The sequence below is a fragment of the Mustela nivalis genome, assembly GCF_964662115.1.
Source record: "Mustela nivalis genome assembly, chromosome: 3".
Classification (NCBI taxonomy): domain Eukaryota; kingdom Metazoa; phylum Chordata; class Mammalia; order Carnivora; family Mustelidae; genus Mustela; species Mustela nivalis.
Window position 1 is genome coordinate 98818163 of NC_139022.1, and position 15444 is coordinate 98833606.

Sequence of the window (15444 nt, forward strand, 5' to 3'; positions counted from 1 at the left end):
AAACTTGACCACCTTTGTTAAGCTGTTTTCATGTTGCATTTTGGGCTTCCTAGTAAAGTTTCCATCCAGAAATTTTTAGGCAAGAACATTGTTAACTGTGTTGTGGCTAAGTGGTTTTGTGGTTGAGCAGTCTTAAATGTTTCAGGCGTTCTGTGGTTGAGCAGTCTTAAATGTTTCAGGCGTTCCTGTTTTACTGTTGACTAGTATATGTGGCAGTTTTTTTATATCTTTGTGTACTTGCCATTAAACTCAGTAACCTTTTTTTCCCTATTCTATAGTGAGATGAATGCAGGAATTATAAAAACAGATCAAAATTATGAAAAGATGATGTTTAAAGAAGCTTTGAAAACAGGGTTTTTTGAGTTTCAGGTAGGCTCTTCTTTTAGTGGCTATAAAGTACATCAGTGTGGCTGTGATGTATTTCACCCTTTTCCCCTCTGCTATAATGTTAATTCATCTAGAATGGAGACTGAAAATATTGCCAAGCAGTTTTTAAATTATTCAGTGAATTGTGGTTTTAAATAATTTTCTTTGATTCTCTGTTGTATTTATTTAATATAAATCTTTTTGTTTCATAGTTCAGCTATGAGTCAGTAAAGAGGTTAAGTCTAAAAGTCAGTCACATTTTCCAGGAAAACATTTTTATTTTTTTAATTTTCAAAGATTTTATCCATTCATTTGACAGAGAACCCAAACGGGGAGCAGGAGAAGGAAGAGGGAGAAGCAGGCTTCCCTCCTGAGCAGGGAGCCAGACACGGGGCTCTATCCAAGGACCCTGGGATCATGACTGAGCTGAAGGCAGATGCCTAATGGACTGAGCTACCCAGGTGCCCCCAGGAGAACATTTTTAAATTGATAAAACATAAAGCAAAATTGTAATTGATTACCCCTTGTTTGAAATCAAGCATTTTCTGATGTTTTCCACAAGGTGTCAGTGTTTCCTCGAGTTTGGCAGTTCAAGGGCTTAAAAAAAAATGTAGGTTTCCTCAATCAGTTTTGTAAAATATCACATTGGGATTTATGTAACTTGGTTTTCATAGATGTGGTTAAATAAGGATAAGTGCTGAACATAGCAATTGTCCTATTTATAGCCTTTTTTCGATACTTAATATCTTTCTTATAGGCTGTTGAGGGTATCATCAGCCCTTAATACACAACTTCTATGTCTGTTAGAAAATGTCTTCTTGGGGCACCTGGATGGCTCAGTGGGTTGAGCCTCTGCTTCTGGCTCAGGTCATGATCTCAGGGTCCTGGGATAGAGCCCCGCATGGGGCTTTCCGCTCAGCAGGGGGCCTGCTTTCCCCACCCCTCTCTGCCTGCCTCTCTGCCTCTTGTGATCTCTCTCTCTCTGTCAAATAAATAAATAAAATCTTTAAAAAAAAACAAACCATTTTTCTTGAGAGTCATTAATATAAAACCATAATATCCTTTAACAAGGATTGATATGCATTTAATTGCAAGTTGTTAAAAAATGTGGAAAAACCGGGGGCCTGGCTAGCCCATTTGTAGAGCTTTTGACTCTTGATCTTGAGGTTGTAGATTCAAGCCCCACATTGGGTGTAGAGATTACTTAAAAAAAATGAAGTAAAACCTTTATGAGAATTCATTATGGAATTTTGAAAGACTAAAAGCTTAAAAATGCATTAAAATAGAGGCACTGGATTTTTGTTCTTTTAATTTTATTTTAAAGAAGTATGGGGAGAAAAATGGCAAATAATTTCAAATCTTGCAGGCTGCGAAAGATAAATACCGTGAATTGGCCATAGAAGGGATGCACAGAGACCTTGTGTTCCGCTTTATTGAAGTTCAGACACTTCTCTTGGCTCCATTCTGTCCACACTTGTGTGAGCACATCTGGACACTCCTGGGAAAGGTACCTGTATGTGGTTGAGATGTTGTGGGCTGTTTGATATGGCCTTATTAAATAAATACAATAATGATGTTACTTAAGAGGAAAAGACTGAAAATGATATTTCAGGAGTAATGTTGGATCCGTCATCTCCTAGTTATTACAACAGGTTGTACTGAAACTGCTCCTGTTTAGATGGGCTTACCGAGTATGCGTCTTTATTTATATACACACAATGGAAGTATTTTAAAACCACGTGACTGCATTTTGTTTATCACCTAATTCTTGTTAGAAAATGTTAAAATACATTTGAATATATTTTAAAAATACATTTGATTTGAATACTATATAACTAAGACTGTTTTCCAACTGTTAAGGTGAAAATATTGAGAGAGAAATAAACGACTATTAGGAGCAGCTTATAAACAAAGAGGGAAGTGTATATTTGCATATATTTTTGTTTTATATAAAATTTCTGGCATATGTAGGGCTTCATATTCAGGGATATTATATTAGCATCCTTACTGTGAGGATAAATGCAATTATTTCTCCTAGGGTTGCAGATAACAGATTGGCTAGCTTAATAATTTCTTTTCATCTTTATTAGCCAGGCTCTTTTGTATTTTTTAACACATGAACACTGTAAAAATGTGCTTGTGATGCATATACCGAATGGCTATACTTTCAATACTGGATGTATTAAATAGGGTAAAAACTGAGTGTATATAATTTATGTAATAATGATTAAATTTAGGCAAATTAGCATTACATAATTTTCTTTGAAAGTGAGCATATGTGTGTGGGTATTAATATGCTTGTACAAATGGATGCTAATTAGGAATGTAGAGTCAGACTTCACAGCTTGAATTCTAGGGAACATTAGATCAGGGAAGTGTGTGGAAGTGTGTTATGGGTAGTCAGGTTTGAACTCTGAGCACGCAATTACAGATGGTAGTCTTGGTATGGAACTGTAATCATGAAGGATAAAATAGTTGCGTGGCTTTGAGCCCACTGAACTTTTTTTTTCTCCCCCTTAAAGCCTGACTCCATTATGAATGCTTCATGGCCCCTGGCAGGTCCCGTGGATGAAGCCTTGATACGTTCCTCACAGTATCTCATGGAAGTAGCACATGACCTTAGATTGCGACTCAAGAACTATATGATGCCGGCTAAGGGGAAGGTGAAGGCATTTTTTTTTTTTTAAAGGCTGTTGCTTTAAAGTGATTAGTCAGGTAACATTTACTAGTAATGAAAATTAAGACAACTGGCATTCACATGTGTCGGGCTCTTTTCATCCCTAATGCAGTTTTGTAGGATGTGTATGCTTCTTAATGTTAAAGGCAATAGTGGTTTTTACCAGGAGAGGGTGTATACAAGAGTGATAAAATGTTTTTTCCCTTTCTTTTGCCCTGTAGAAGACTGACAAGCAGCCACCTCAGAAACCTTCACATTGCACCATCTACGTGGCAAAGAACTATCCTTCTTGGCAACATACCACCCTGTCAGTGCTGCGGAATCACTTTGAGGTGATGCTCGCAGCAGCCGTTCCGCCCGCATTGTTGCTTGCTGCCTGTGCTCTTGTTGTTTTTAGGATGTTGGCAATGTCTTAGAGAAGGACACGGGCAACTTTGTGGGATTACTCTTAAACATGGAGTGTTTTTTTGTTAGCGGTGCTGGCTCTGAAATAGTTACTGTAAAAGTTGCCGTCTTTTTTATCATTTCTGAAACTTCCATACAAAAATATAGTGGATCTAGTCCCACGTAATTAAAAGGTGTGGGACTTTCTCATATGTGGTGAAAATCATGAAGCAAGAGAACTGAGTTTGCCTTCGGGTTTGTTCTGACTTAAACACTGGGATTCATGAAGCCTTCACCTCATGTTTCAAAAAATTGAAGCTTGGCTTTTGAGTAATTTAAAACAAAATGGTCAGTTTAATAATTACCCATAGAAATGGAGAGCTCGGTGTTTTTGGCTTTGTCAGGTAAGTAGCTGTTAAATATGATTGTTGTGTTTAAAGGAAACACAATACTTAAGCATAGTTCTAAGTTTTCCTGAAGAAAAAAATCCATCTACCTTTTTCTTTCACATTCGCAATATGGAAACAAAGTATATGTTGTAGAATTTTTGCTGGGGTTTTTAAGAGTTATTGATAGACACAAATTGTTAAGGTGCACTGACAGAAGAGGAGAGAGAAAAAAACCAGAAATTATGGACAAAGCATGAAGTGATAACTGAAGGGAAAATCCTTAGCTTTTATTTTTGAGGACTTTATTGAAATTTTCTTTCAAAAGTTTTCTTAGTTAATTAAAAAATACTCGGAAAAACTTTTACATTTGGAAATTTAATGGAAAGAGAAGAGTTAGTGGTTTTGTATTCCTTGTGAGCTTATTTTTATAGAAAGCTGCCTCCTCATTTGATTATATATAATAGAAATAGAATTTAGAGGCACTTGTGTGCTCAGTTGGTTAAGTGTCTGCCTTTGACTTAGGTCATGATCCCAGGGTCCTGGGATTGAGCCCTGTATCAGGCTCCCTGCTCAGTGGGAGCCTGCTTCTCCCTCCCTCTGCAGCTCCCCCTTCTCATGCTCTCTCTCTCTCTCAAATGAGTAAATTTTTTAAAAAAGGAAAGAAAGAAATAGAATGTAGTCCTTAGAATTGCTTACAGATTTTGACTTATGGCAAGTGAAAAAGTAAAAGCCGCTTTTGTGGGTAGAAAAATGATGTCATGCCTTTGTGGGTTACATATCCGTAACAGCATTTTCAGGGAAGCAGTAGGAGAACCAAATATAGAATGTATGTCCCAGATATTTAAAAATGCATCTTTTATTAAAAACTGCTGTTCTTTTAGAAGTTATCGTTTTTTTTAGTAATTATTTATTAGATACATGGTTTCAAAGTAATATCATCCTTTGGCATTATTTGGAATGATCAGCGTTCTTTTAAATTTTTGTTTGTTTTCATCCAAAAGAACGGAAAGAAAGTTTATGATCATGGAGGATATTCTTAAGTTGTATGTGGCACCTTTTTGGTGAGATAAGGGGAAGGAGTGTTTCCTATGCTCTTCTCTCTTTCATATATATTTTAAAGCAGCACATTGATAAGTGGAGAAAATATTTTCCCAGTGTACTTTAGTAAAAGTTAGAATTAAAAGTAAATGTTGACTGAAGTCTTACTATACGTTACTTTTCATTTAGATTCATTCCCAATCTTTGGCTTCGATGCCACGCTTTTATAGGGAAAAAAACAAGTCACCCAAAATTCTGAGGTTACTTGCTTCATTTTTCACTCTGTCGAAGGGGACAATTGTGTTTGCAGAAATGAATTTAAATTCAGGCAGCACATTTGGGACTCTGTGCATATTAATGATACATGATACAGGCATTTATTTGTGGCTAGGTAGAAGTGATACTATTTTTAACAGGTAGATAGCCAGACAGAGACTTTTTTCCCCACATTTGTGGTAACAGTTTATAAGGAAGAGTGTTCAAAAGCAGACATTCTATATATCTTGTATGATAGTTACACAGTTTCCATTTTGATATGACTAGTGAGTGTTTTTACAAGTTTGGAGACAAACAAGATCTCTATAAGACTATTTTGTTTTCTTACCCGATAAGATCTAATGTTACAATCCTAGAGGTGTTCTTAGTGTAAGAAAAAATTAAATATTCAACAAGATGCCCCATTTTCTCCTTTACCATAAAGAACATTTATCTTTTAACTTTAGAGGAAATGGGAGACTCCCTTCTGTATTACACGTTCACCTTTCACTTCCCTAGAATGCATGGGGCTGCTCTCTTTTCTACTGTTTTCTATTGGACTGGTCGAGGCTGCCATTCTGTGTTCCTATGGGCATATCTACTATTGTGTGTTATCTTTAAAATATTTTTCTCCACATTCTTCCCCAATGTTTTTTTTTTTTTAGGCCAACAGTGGAAAATTGCCTGATAACAAAGTCATTGCTAGTGAACTGGGCAATTTGCCAGAGTTGAAGAAATACATGAAGAAAGTGATGCCGTTTGTTGCCATGATTAAGGTAAGCTATTGACTTCGTGCAGCTATTACTCTGCGAGTAATGATTAGATAGGATAGTGGAAGGGAGGGGAAAACTTTGGATATAGTCTCTCCCAGGAAATCTGCTAAAAATAGTACTTTTCGATCACTAGTTGGGAGAAATGAGTGATCATTTTGGGGGTTTATCTGTAAAATTGCTGAGTATTTGGAAATATGCATTATGGAAGAAAAACTGATTTAGAATTGTTCACTAAATGAGTCTCTTTATGTTCTACCTTCTTTTCTGTTTGGCAGGGAGGCAAATTCTTTTGGCTTACATTGGGGTGTTTTTATTAGATCCTGGTACTGGAACGAAGATACTACATTTGTATAGGTTTAGCTTAACAGGATAAACATTGTTTATCGTGGTTGGACCAGAGTTTCTCAGCAGTGGTACTATTGATATTGTGGGCCAGGAGTTCTCTGTGGGGGGAGGCTTCCCTCTGCGTTATAGGATGTTTAGCAGTGTTTTTGTCTTTTACCCACTAGATGCTCATAGAATGTCCTCCTCACCCCCTCAAGTTGTGACAACCAAAACTTCTTCAGTCATTCTTAAATTTCTCTGGGGACGTAATCTGCTCCCACCCACACCTCTCCCATTGAGAATCATTGCATTAGATTCAGCTTTCTTCATAGAAATAACGGATTTATTTGATTTCTTAGAGAAACAGAAAGAAGGCTATATGTTGCGTAAGAGCTCAAGCTCTGGGGTCAGACAAATCTTGTTCTAAATCCTTTTTGTCTGTCACTTCTTAGTTTTTAGACCCTCGACAACTCTCTTAAATTCTCTGGGTCACATGGTTTTTCATCTGTATGAGGAAATTAATAGAACCTACATTTTAGGAGGGCTGTGAGAAGTAAATGAAATAATATATTTAACACACTTTAATAGTTTCCATCAAAGAATAGGCTCAGTAAATGTTTTTTTAAAGTGTAAATTAGTGTCTTTTAGGCTTCTAGGAACATAGTTCTGTGGGTTTTTTTTTTTTTAAAGATTTTATTTATTTATTTGACACAGAGAGAGACAATGAGAGAAGGAACACAAGCAAGGGGGTTGGGAGAGGGAGAAGCAGGCTTCCTGCTGAGCAGAGAGCCTGAAGCTGGACTCCATTCCAGCACCCTGGGATCAAGATCTGAGCTGAAGGCAGATGCTTGACAACTCAGCTGCCTAGTCCCCCCGTTAGTGGTTATTTAGATTCATTCTTGAATCTTCACCCTGTTAGTGGTTATTTAGATTCATTCTTGAATCTTCTGGTCTATAGATGCCTGCCTGATGATGACCAAAACTTCTAGCTCCCCACTGAGCAAATTGTATTCTTAGGAAAGCTTTTTTGTTCTCCTACATCAGAATCAACTCTAGAGCCTTATGGTCTTTGAAGTTTCATAAATAATTTAAAATCTTGGATTGACCTACACCAATCAAGTTATAACACATCTGCCAATATTCTCGTAATTCATTGCTTCCCTACTTTAGCTAGTGCCATTGATCAGAATGCCAGATCTATTGTCAATATGTGGATTCAACAAAGTATTTCATTGTGGGTTTTTTTCCCCTGAAGATCTTATTTATTTGTCAGAGAGAGAGAGAGAGAGCAAGAGTGCTCACAAGCAGTGATGAGGGGCAGAGGGAGAGGGCAGGCTCCCCACTGAGCAAGGAGCCTGATGTGGGACTTGATCCTATGACTCTGGATCATGACCTGAGCCAAAGGCAAATGCTTAACCCACTTAGCCACCCAGGTGTCAAAAATATTTCATTTTTTATTGCAAAGGCAATTCAGTTTGATGATGTACTTTACAGATTCCAGTGAAACTGATTTGAAAAGTTCTGTAGTTAAATAACCAGGATTCAAGAATCGGCTTTTAGAAAACTCGTGTTAGGGGGCGCCTTGGTGGCTCAGTGGGTTAAAGCCTCTGCCTTTGGCTCAGGTCGTGATCCCAGGGTCCTGGGATCCAGCCCCGCATTGGACTCTCTGCTCAGCTGGGAGCCCGCTTCCTCCTCTCTCTCTGCCTGCCTCTCTGTCTACTTGTGATCTCTGTCTGTCAAATAAATAAATAAAATCTTTAAAAAAAAAAAAAAAGAAAGAAAATCAGTGTTAGAACTGGTTCACCAATAATATTCTTTTTTTTTAAGATTTTATTTATTTATTTGACAGACAGAGATCACAAGTAGGCAGAGAGGCAGGCAGAGAGAGAGAGAGAGAGAGGAGGAAGCAGGCTCCCTGCTGAGCAGAGAGCCCGATTCGGGGCTCGATCCCAGGACCCTGGGATCATGACCTGAGCTGAAGGCAGAGGCTTTAACCTACTGAGCCACCCAGGCGCCCCCAATAATATTTTTTTGTGTGTAATATTGGGCATGTGCTAGGCATATTAATGGTTTAAAACTTGCAAAGTGTTTTTTAAATCTGAGAATAAGAAAGTGGCTTCTAGTACTTTTTCAAAGAAAAAGAAACAACTTGGACAGTAAATGAGAAGGGGAAATATTAGGAATCATGTGAGGTCACTTTCATATCAGTGCAGCACATTCTATGTAATTAGCAATACTTGTACATGTGAACTTGGATCTTGAAGGTCATGTTTTGTTTGGCAAATATTTTGTTTCATGTTCAAGAAAATAAGAATAAGAAATTGTTTTTCATATGCCACAGGATTATCTCAGTACCCATAAGACTTAGAATTTTTTTTATTTGTAGAAATTTTTTTATTATTAATTCATTCTTCTCTGAACTAGCTTTAAAGATGTATTATTTTAGAAAATTAAAAAAAATTTTTTTTTCTTTTTGGTTACCTGAAGAGATACTTCTGTATATTTGTTTAATTCCTTGTCAAAGTGAATTTTTTGGGTTTGCATATTAATTCACTCTAAATAAACAGTGACAAAATCATATTTCTTTTATAAATGAAAACCTTGTCCTTCCAGTCTTTTCAGTGTTGCCTTAATCTTATCATACTTGAAGTGATAATTATTCTGAGCCAATAATTTCATTAACAAGCAAACACAGATAAGGGAAACCATGAGTCCAAGGCCTTTCCTTTAGCTGTTCAAATTTGAAGATTTTATCAATTGAGGGAAGAATGATTGCTTTGGAGGAAGTGGATTCTTTTCAACATATCATTAATGTGATTTTTGTTTTTCAAAACTTTTGGCTATTAGGAAAATCTGGAGAAGATGGGACCTCGTGTTCTGGATTTGCAGTTAGAATTTGATGAGCAGGCAGTGCTGATGGAGAATATAGTCTACCTGACCAATTCCCTTGAGGTAAGACGGGCCAAAGATTTAGTTAACTATAGTTAATATAATCCAGTTCTTTCATTTTATAATAAAGCTTTTTGTAAACATCTTCTGTGTTTAGTACCTTTGCCAGATACACTTGTCAAAAATATTTTTAGAAGGAAACAGAAAGGGGGGGGATAGAAGTTTCAGGAAGAAAAAATAGTGTGATCTTATTCCATTTATCAATCATTTTATACATAAATACTAACTGTATGTGTCTATATTTTCCTCCCAGATTTTTCTTTTAAAAATATGAAGGGAGATCTTATATTCAAATACGTTAGACACCTCTCATGTTATGGAAGAATTGCTTCCTTTTTCTCCCTTCCCGTTTATACCTCAGATTTACAGAACTGACTTAATTAGAATCCTTTCTTCATATCTTATCATAGGTCCATGCCTGACGCTGTTTTGTTTTGTTTTAAAGTTGGTAATGTAATGAACACCCATGAATCTTCTACTCAACCCAAGAACTAAAAACATTACCGATAGCTTTGACTTATCTGGGGAGTTTCTCCTCATTCCATTTTTCTGCACCAATCACTTCATATATAGATTCTTAAAATGCTATCTCTCAGCTTAGGGAGAAGGAAAGAGAATTTGCCCTAGGAAACTTTTAAAGGACTAAAAAAACCTGGTTCTTGTTATAATAACAAGACACTTAACTTAAAAAATGCAGGTTTAGCTTTTGGATAAAGTTGTTCCATGAAATATGGTAATGGAAGAAAGTTATTTCTAAATAAGCATTTTATATCATATAATTATAAATGAGTTAAATAAATTATAGATATTGGTAGATACTTACTTTGTTTATATTTCTAAATGTTCATATATACTCCTGGAGGTCAAAAAAGTTTTCGAATTTTTTAGCTGGGACAATGGGGACCCCTTATATTGAGCATCATCTTATAATCAGGCATATCCAATATGCTACATTTCTGAGTTTTTTCATTTATTAAGTGAAAGTCTTTTGTTAAAAAAAAAATTAAGCAGAAGTCCTTTATCCTCAAATGCTAAATTTCTGAACTTATTCAAGCAGAAGCCTTTTATGCTAATTCTCATTTTCTCTTATACCGATAGATGCCAGATTTCATTATAGAAAGTGGTAAACATGGCGATGTAAATAATACTGTGAGACATTTAAGATCAATGTTAATTAATTATAGATTTCATTTTATGTTTGTATTGAAAATAATAAAATTGCACAAACCATTTTCTTAATACTTTTAATCAAAGAATTTATTTTTTGGTGGACATTTAAACGATTTAGTCTCTTGCTCTTCAAACAAGGTTTTGCTGTGGGAACATTTGATCCTGAGTTTCAGAGTGCTCTCTCACTCCTGTCCTGTGCTTGGCTGGCTTTCTGAAGAGTGCGTAGACCATTTAGTGTTAAGTGGAGAACCTAGTTTTGCTCTTTGGGGAAATGAGGTGATGATTAATTTCAATCATATTAAGTGATACTAATGACTTTCATTTTCCCTCCTTCTGTTTAGCTAGAACACATAGAAGTCAAATTTGCCTCCGAAGCAGAAGATAAAATCAGGGAAGACTGCTGTCCTGGGAAACCACTTAATGTTTTTAGAACAGAAGTAAGTTGAAAGAATCTCACTGAATCATTGCACTTTATATCTAGAAGAGACCCTAAATGTTATATCCAAGCCCATCATTTAAAGATGGAAGGAAGTGAGGTGTAGAGACATGAAGTCATTGCTTTGGTCTAGGCCACATAATTTGTTAGAATGAAGCTGGGTTTGAGCTTTTCCATGGTTGGCACTCTGCTCACTTTACTTTGCTCTTATGGCTGGCATCGGATGTTATTTGTGGGTTTAAAAAGAAAAATAATGATTGTCAAAACCTGATTTTTTTAGCCTGTTTTTTCTTTTTGAATTTTAATTCCAGGGTAGTCAATTCATAGCATTGTATTAGTTTCAGGTATACAGTATAGTGATTCAACAATGCTATACATTACTCGCGGCTCATCGTGATAAATGGACTCTTAGTCCCCTTCACCTCTTTTAGCCATCCCCTCACCATGGGATCCATCAGTTTGTTGCACTGGCAACCATCAGTTTGTTCTCTGTAGTTAAGAGTCTGTTTTTTGGTTTGTCTCTTTTCAATGTGTTCATTCATTTCTTAAATTCTACACATGAGCAAAAGCATATGGTATTTGTCTTTTTTTTTTTAACTGACTGACTTCACTTAGTTATACTCTTTAGATCCATCCATGTTGTTGCAAATGGCAAGATGACATTTTTTATGGCTGAGTAATATTCTGTTGTGTATATATACCACATCTTATTTATCCATTCATCAGTTGATGGATACTTGGGCTGCTTCCGTAATTTGGCTGTTGTAAATAATGCTGCAATGAACATAGGAGTGTGTATATCCTTTGGAATTAGTGTTTTCATTTCCTTTGGGTAAATATCCTATAGTGGAATCACTGGATCATATGGTAATTTGATTTTAAACTTTTTGAGGAACTTCTGTACTGTTTTCTAGAATGGCTGCCATAGTTTGCATTCCCACCAACAGTGCACAAGGGTTCCTTTTTTGTCCATATCCTCACCAATACTTGTTTCTTCTGTTGTTGATTTGAGCCATTCTCACAGGTGTGAGATAGTTTCTTTTTGTGGTTTTTGATTTGCATTTCCCTGATGATAAGTGACGGTGAGCATCTTTTCATGTGTCTGTTGGCCATCTGGATATTTTCTTTGGAAAAATGTCTATTCATGTCTTCCGCCCATTTTTGATCGATTATTTGTGTTTTTAATTGTGCCAATAATTTCTATTGAGTCATATCAGTTCTTTATCTATTTTAGGTACTAACTCTTTATCAGATATGTCATTTGCAAGTATCGTCTCTCATTCCATAGGTTGCCTTTTAGTTTGGCTGACCGTTTCCGTCTCTGTAGAAGCTTTTTATTTTGATGTAGACCCAGTAGTTTCTTTTTGCTTTTGTTTCCCTTGCCTCAGGAGACATACCTAGAAAAATATTGTTATAGCTGATGTCAGAGAAATTACTGCTTCTACTCTTTTCAAGGATTTTTATGGTTTCAGGTCTCACATTTAGGTCCTTAATCCATTTTGAGTTTATTTTTATGTCAAAACCTGACTTTTATTAAAAAATAGAATGAAATATAAGACTTTTTTTTTAAAGCAGTGAAGAGGAGCTTTCATACTTCAGGTGAGTCTTGGTTTGATAATGTTATTCAAGACTTTTTGGCTCCTGGCATAAATCAGATTGATGAATCATCTTACACTTTACTAGAAATACTTTTTTTCCCCTAATTTTTTTGGCCAGTATTGGTGAAGATAAGCAGGTTTTGGAGTTTTGGGAGATTCTCTTCTTTAGTCTCAAAGAATCCGTTGCCCAATGGAGTGCAATTATAAGACTCCATAAAATGCCCTACTTTTCTTGAGAAGTGGAGGACTTATAAGTATCCTATTACTTTTGCTATATTTAATTGAAAATGCAACAAAGAGGAAAAGCCCATTTTTAAAGAATAAGGTAATCATGGTCATGAATATATGATGAATTTATTATTGTGTTATGAATACACTCATTAACATTAGAATATGGTGGCTTTTTAAAGTGCAGTCCTTTGGCTCATGGATAGATACATGAAATAGAGTTCCCTATACAAATGTTTCTTTTTTTTTTTTTAAGATTAATTTATTTTAGGGAGTATGCACATATATGCATGTGCAAGTGGGGGTAGGGACAGAAGGAGAGAAGGTAAGGTCAGAGGAAGAGAAGTGGATTCTCCGCTGACCACAGAGCCTGACCTGGATCTCCATCCCATGACCCCGAGATCACAACCTGAGTTGAAGTCAAGACTCAGGTGCTTAACTGGATGAGCCACTGAGGTTCCCCACAGATATGTTTCTTTTGAACTACATATTCAAATGTTTTATTAAGCTACTATGTCTTCAAATCTTCCATAAGACTTAGTTGACTTTTTCCACTTAAAATAATGAGCAGGGTCTTTGACTATGTAGCTTATATAATGTAGGACGTAGTATGATATATAACTGAGTTTTTTTAAAAATTAAGATATAATGTATTATTTGCTTCATGGGTACAGGTCTGTGAATCATCAGACTTACACATTTCAGAGCACTCACCATAGCACATACCCTCCCCAGTGTCCATAACCTCACCCACCCTTTCCCTCCCCTCCCACCCCTCATATAACTGAGTTTAATCCTGCCCCTGCCTCTTACTATGTGACCTTGAAGTACTTTTTTTTTTTTTTTTAAAGATTTTATTTATTTATTTGACAGAGAGAGATCACAAGTAGGCAGAGAGGCAGGCAGAGAGAGAGAGGGAAGCAGGCTCCCTGCTGAGCAGAGAGCCTGACATGGGCCTCGATCCCAGGACCCCGAGATCATGACCTGAGCCGAAGGCAGCGGCTTAACCCACTGAGCCACCCAGGCGCCCCGACCTTGAAGTACTTTTTAAAATGTTTCTGGTTCTCAGGTTCTCATCTGTGAAAGGGGTTTTAAAGAGCTACCTTACAGAATATAGGAATAATGTCTATAAAATGGTTAGTACAGTGCCTGGTACATAGTAGAAATTCAGTAAGTGATGGGAGTTGAAGAAGAGAAAATATAAATAATGTTGTTTTCCATCATTAGTACTGATGTATGTATTCAGAGTTGTTTTTATCTAGCATTTGGTTGTAAGCATGAGTTTTTGTACATTTTTTTTCTTTTATACTTGAGTATCCCTTGGTCTTGATTTTAGAATACCAGAATTAAATTTTTCATTGGGCATTAAAAATTTAGCAGAGATTTTCTCTCCCTCAGCAGTATTCAAGTTTGATTTCGTATAACAGTCATTTTCTCTTTATTTTCCTAGCCTGGTGTGGCAGTTTCCCTAGTGAATCCCCAGCCATCCAATGGCCACTTCTCAACCAAAATTGAAATCAGGCAAGGAGATAACCGCGATTCTATCATCAGGCGTTTAATGAAAATGGACCGAGGAATCAAAGGTAAATGGTTTCCCTGAAATGCACATTTGGCAGTAGTTTGTGGATACGAACTACTAAGCAGAGGGGAGAAAGAAGAGTAACTTGTCTGCTCAGGGACAGCAGTGTCATTTTGTGCAAAGAATATTGGACTCAGACTCAGGAAGCCTGTATTTTCTTTGGGACATTGTGGGTGTGTAGCTTGGTGATTTGGCCATGTCTCTTCAACTCTAAACTGATCTCTCTTTCAGTAAAATGAAGATGGTGGATTAGATATTTTTCTAAGTCTCCATCTAGCATTCAAATTGTAACAAGCAATTCCTATCTCTTAGCAGTTTTTATACTGAAGGCACACTTATATTTAATATTTTAAACTAACCTGCCTAGAAGGTCTGTTCCTGGGGAAGGAAGAGAAACAGTAAAAACTCGTTGAGTGTCTGCCATGTGTTAGCCATTTAATCCTTTAACTGCCCTAGAATGCAAAGGGTATTATCATTCCCCCCCCCTTTTTTTTTTAAATATTTTATTTATTTATTTGACAGAGATCACAAGTAGGCAGAGAGAGCAGGGGAAGCAGGCTTCCTGCTAAAGCAGAGAGCCTGAAGCAGGACTTGATCCCAGGACCCTGGAATCATGACCTGAGCTGATAGCAGAGGCTTTAACCCACTGAGCCACCCAGGCGCCCCTTATCATTTCCTTTTACAGATGATGACACGGAGCTCAGAAAGACTAAATGACTAGGAGAGATTTCATTCAGGTAGTAAATCCTGGAGCTGGAGTTCAAAGTCAGGTCTTTTTGACTCCAAAGCTTGTATTCTTTCTTCTAAATGTGCTTCCAGGGGTACCTGGGTGGCTCAGTTGTTAAACATCTACCTTCAGCTCAGGTTGTGATGCCAGGATCCTGGGATTGAGCCCCGAATCGGGCTCCCTGCTCAGTGGGGAGCCTGCTTCTCCCTCTCCCATTCCCCCTGCTTGTATTCCCTCTCTTGCTATCTCTCTCTCTGTCAAGTAAATAAAGAAAATCTTTTAAAAACAAACAAAAAAAAGTGCTTCCAGCTCAAATATGTAAATAATCTTTATTTCTTATCAAGATTAAGTCTAGCTCTTCCATGATTTGATTTAATATAATAATTTGTAGCTTCTTCTTTTTTTTAATCACTCAGCCAGGTCTGTGGCTGAGCAGGGTGTGAAGGGAGTTAGTGTATCTCTATATTATATCTCTTCCAAATTATAAAGACAAATTAATCTTGAGATTCTCTGTTTTGCATTCTCTCTCTCTTCTTGATGGCAATCATGAG

At 36.7% G+C, this 15444-nt stretch overlaps 1 protein-coding gene across 2 annotated transcripts in view; it reads left to right on the plus strand.

The window, feature by feature from the left end:
- Positions 1-15444, plus strand: part of LARS1 (leucyl-tRNA synthetase 1) — a 68954-nt gene that overhangs the window by 49500 nt on the left and 4010 nt on the right. For both annotated transcript variants that reach the window (XM_082726037.1, XM_082726038.1), the window contains 8 exons: positions 279-369; positions 1733-1873; positions 2889-3029; positions 3265-3375; positions 5775-5885; positions 9054-9158; positions 10667-10762; positions 14038-14170. In XM_082726037.1, the coding sequence (XP_082582163.1) occupies positions 279-369; positions 1733-1873; positions 2889-3029; positions 3265-3375; positions 5775-5885; positions 9054-9158; positions 10667-10762; positions 14038-14170 (929 nt within the window). The remainder of the gene's footprint in view (positions 1-278; positions 370-1732; positions 1874-2888; positions 3030-3264; positions 3376-5774; positions 5886-9053; positions 9159-10666; positions 10763-14037; positions 14171-15444) is intronic.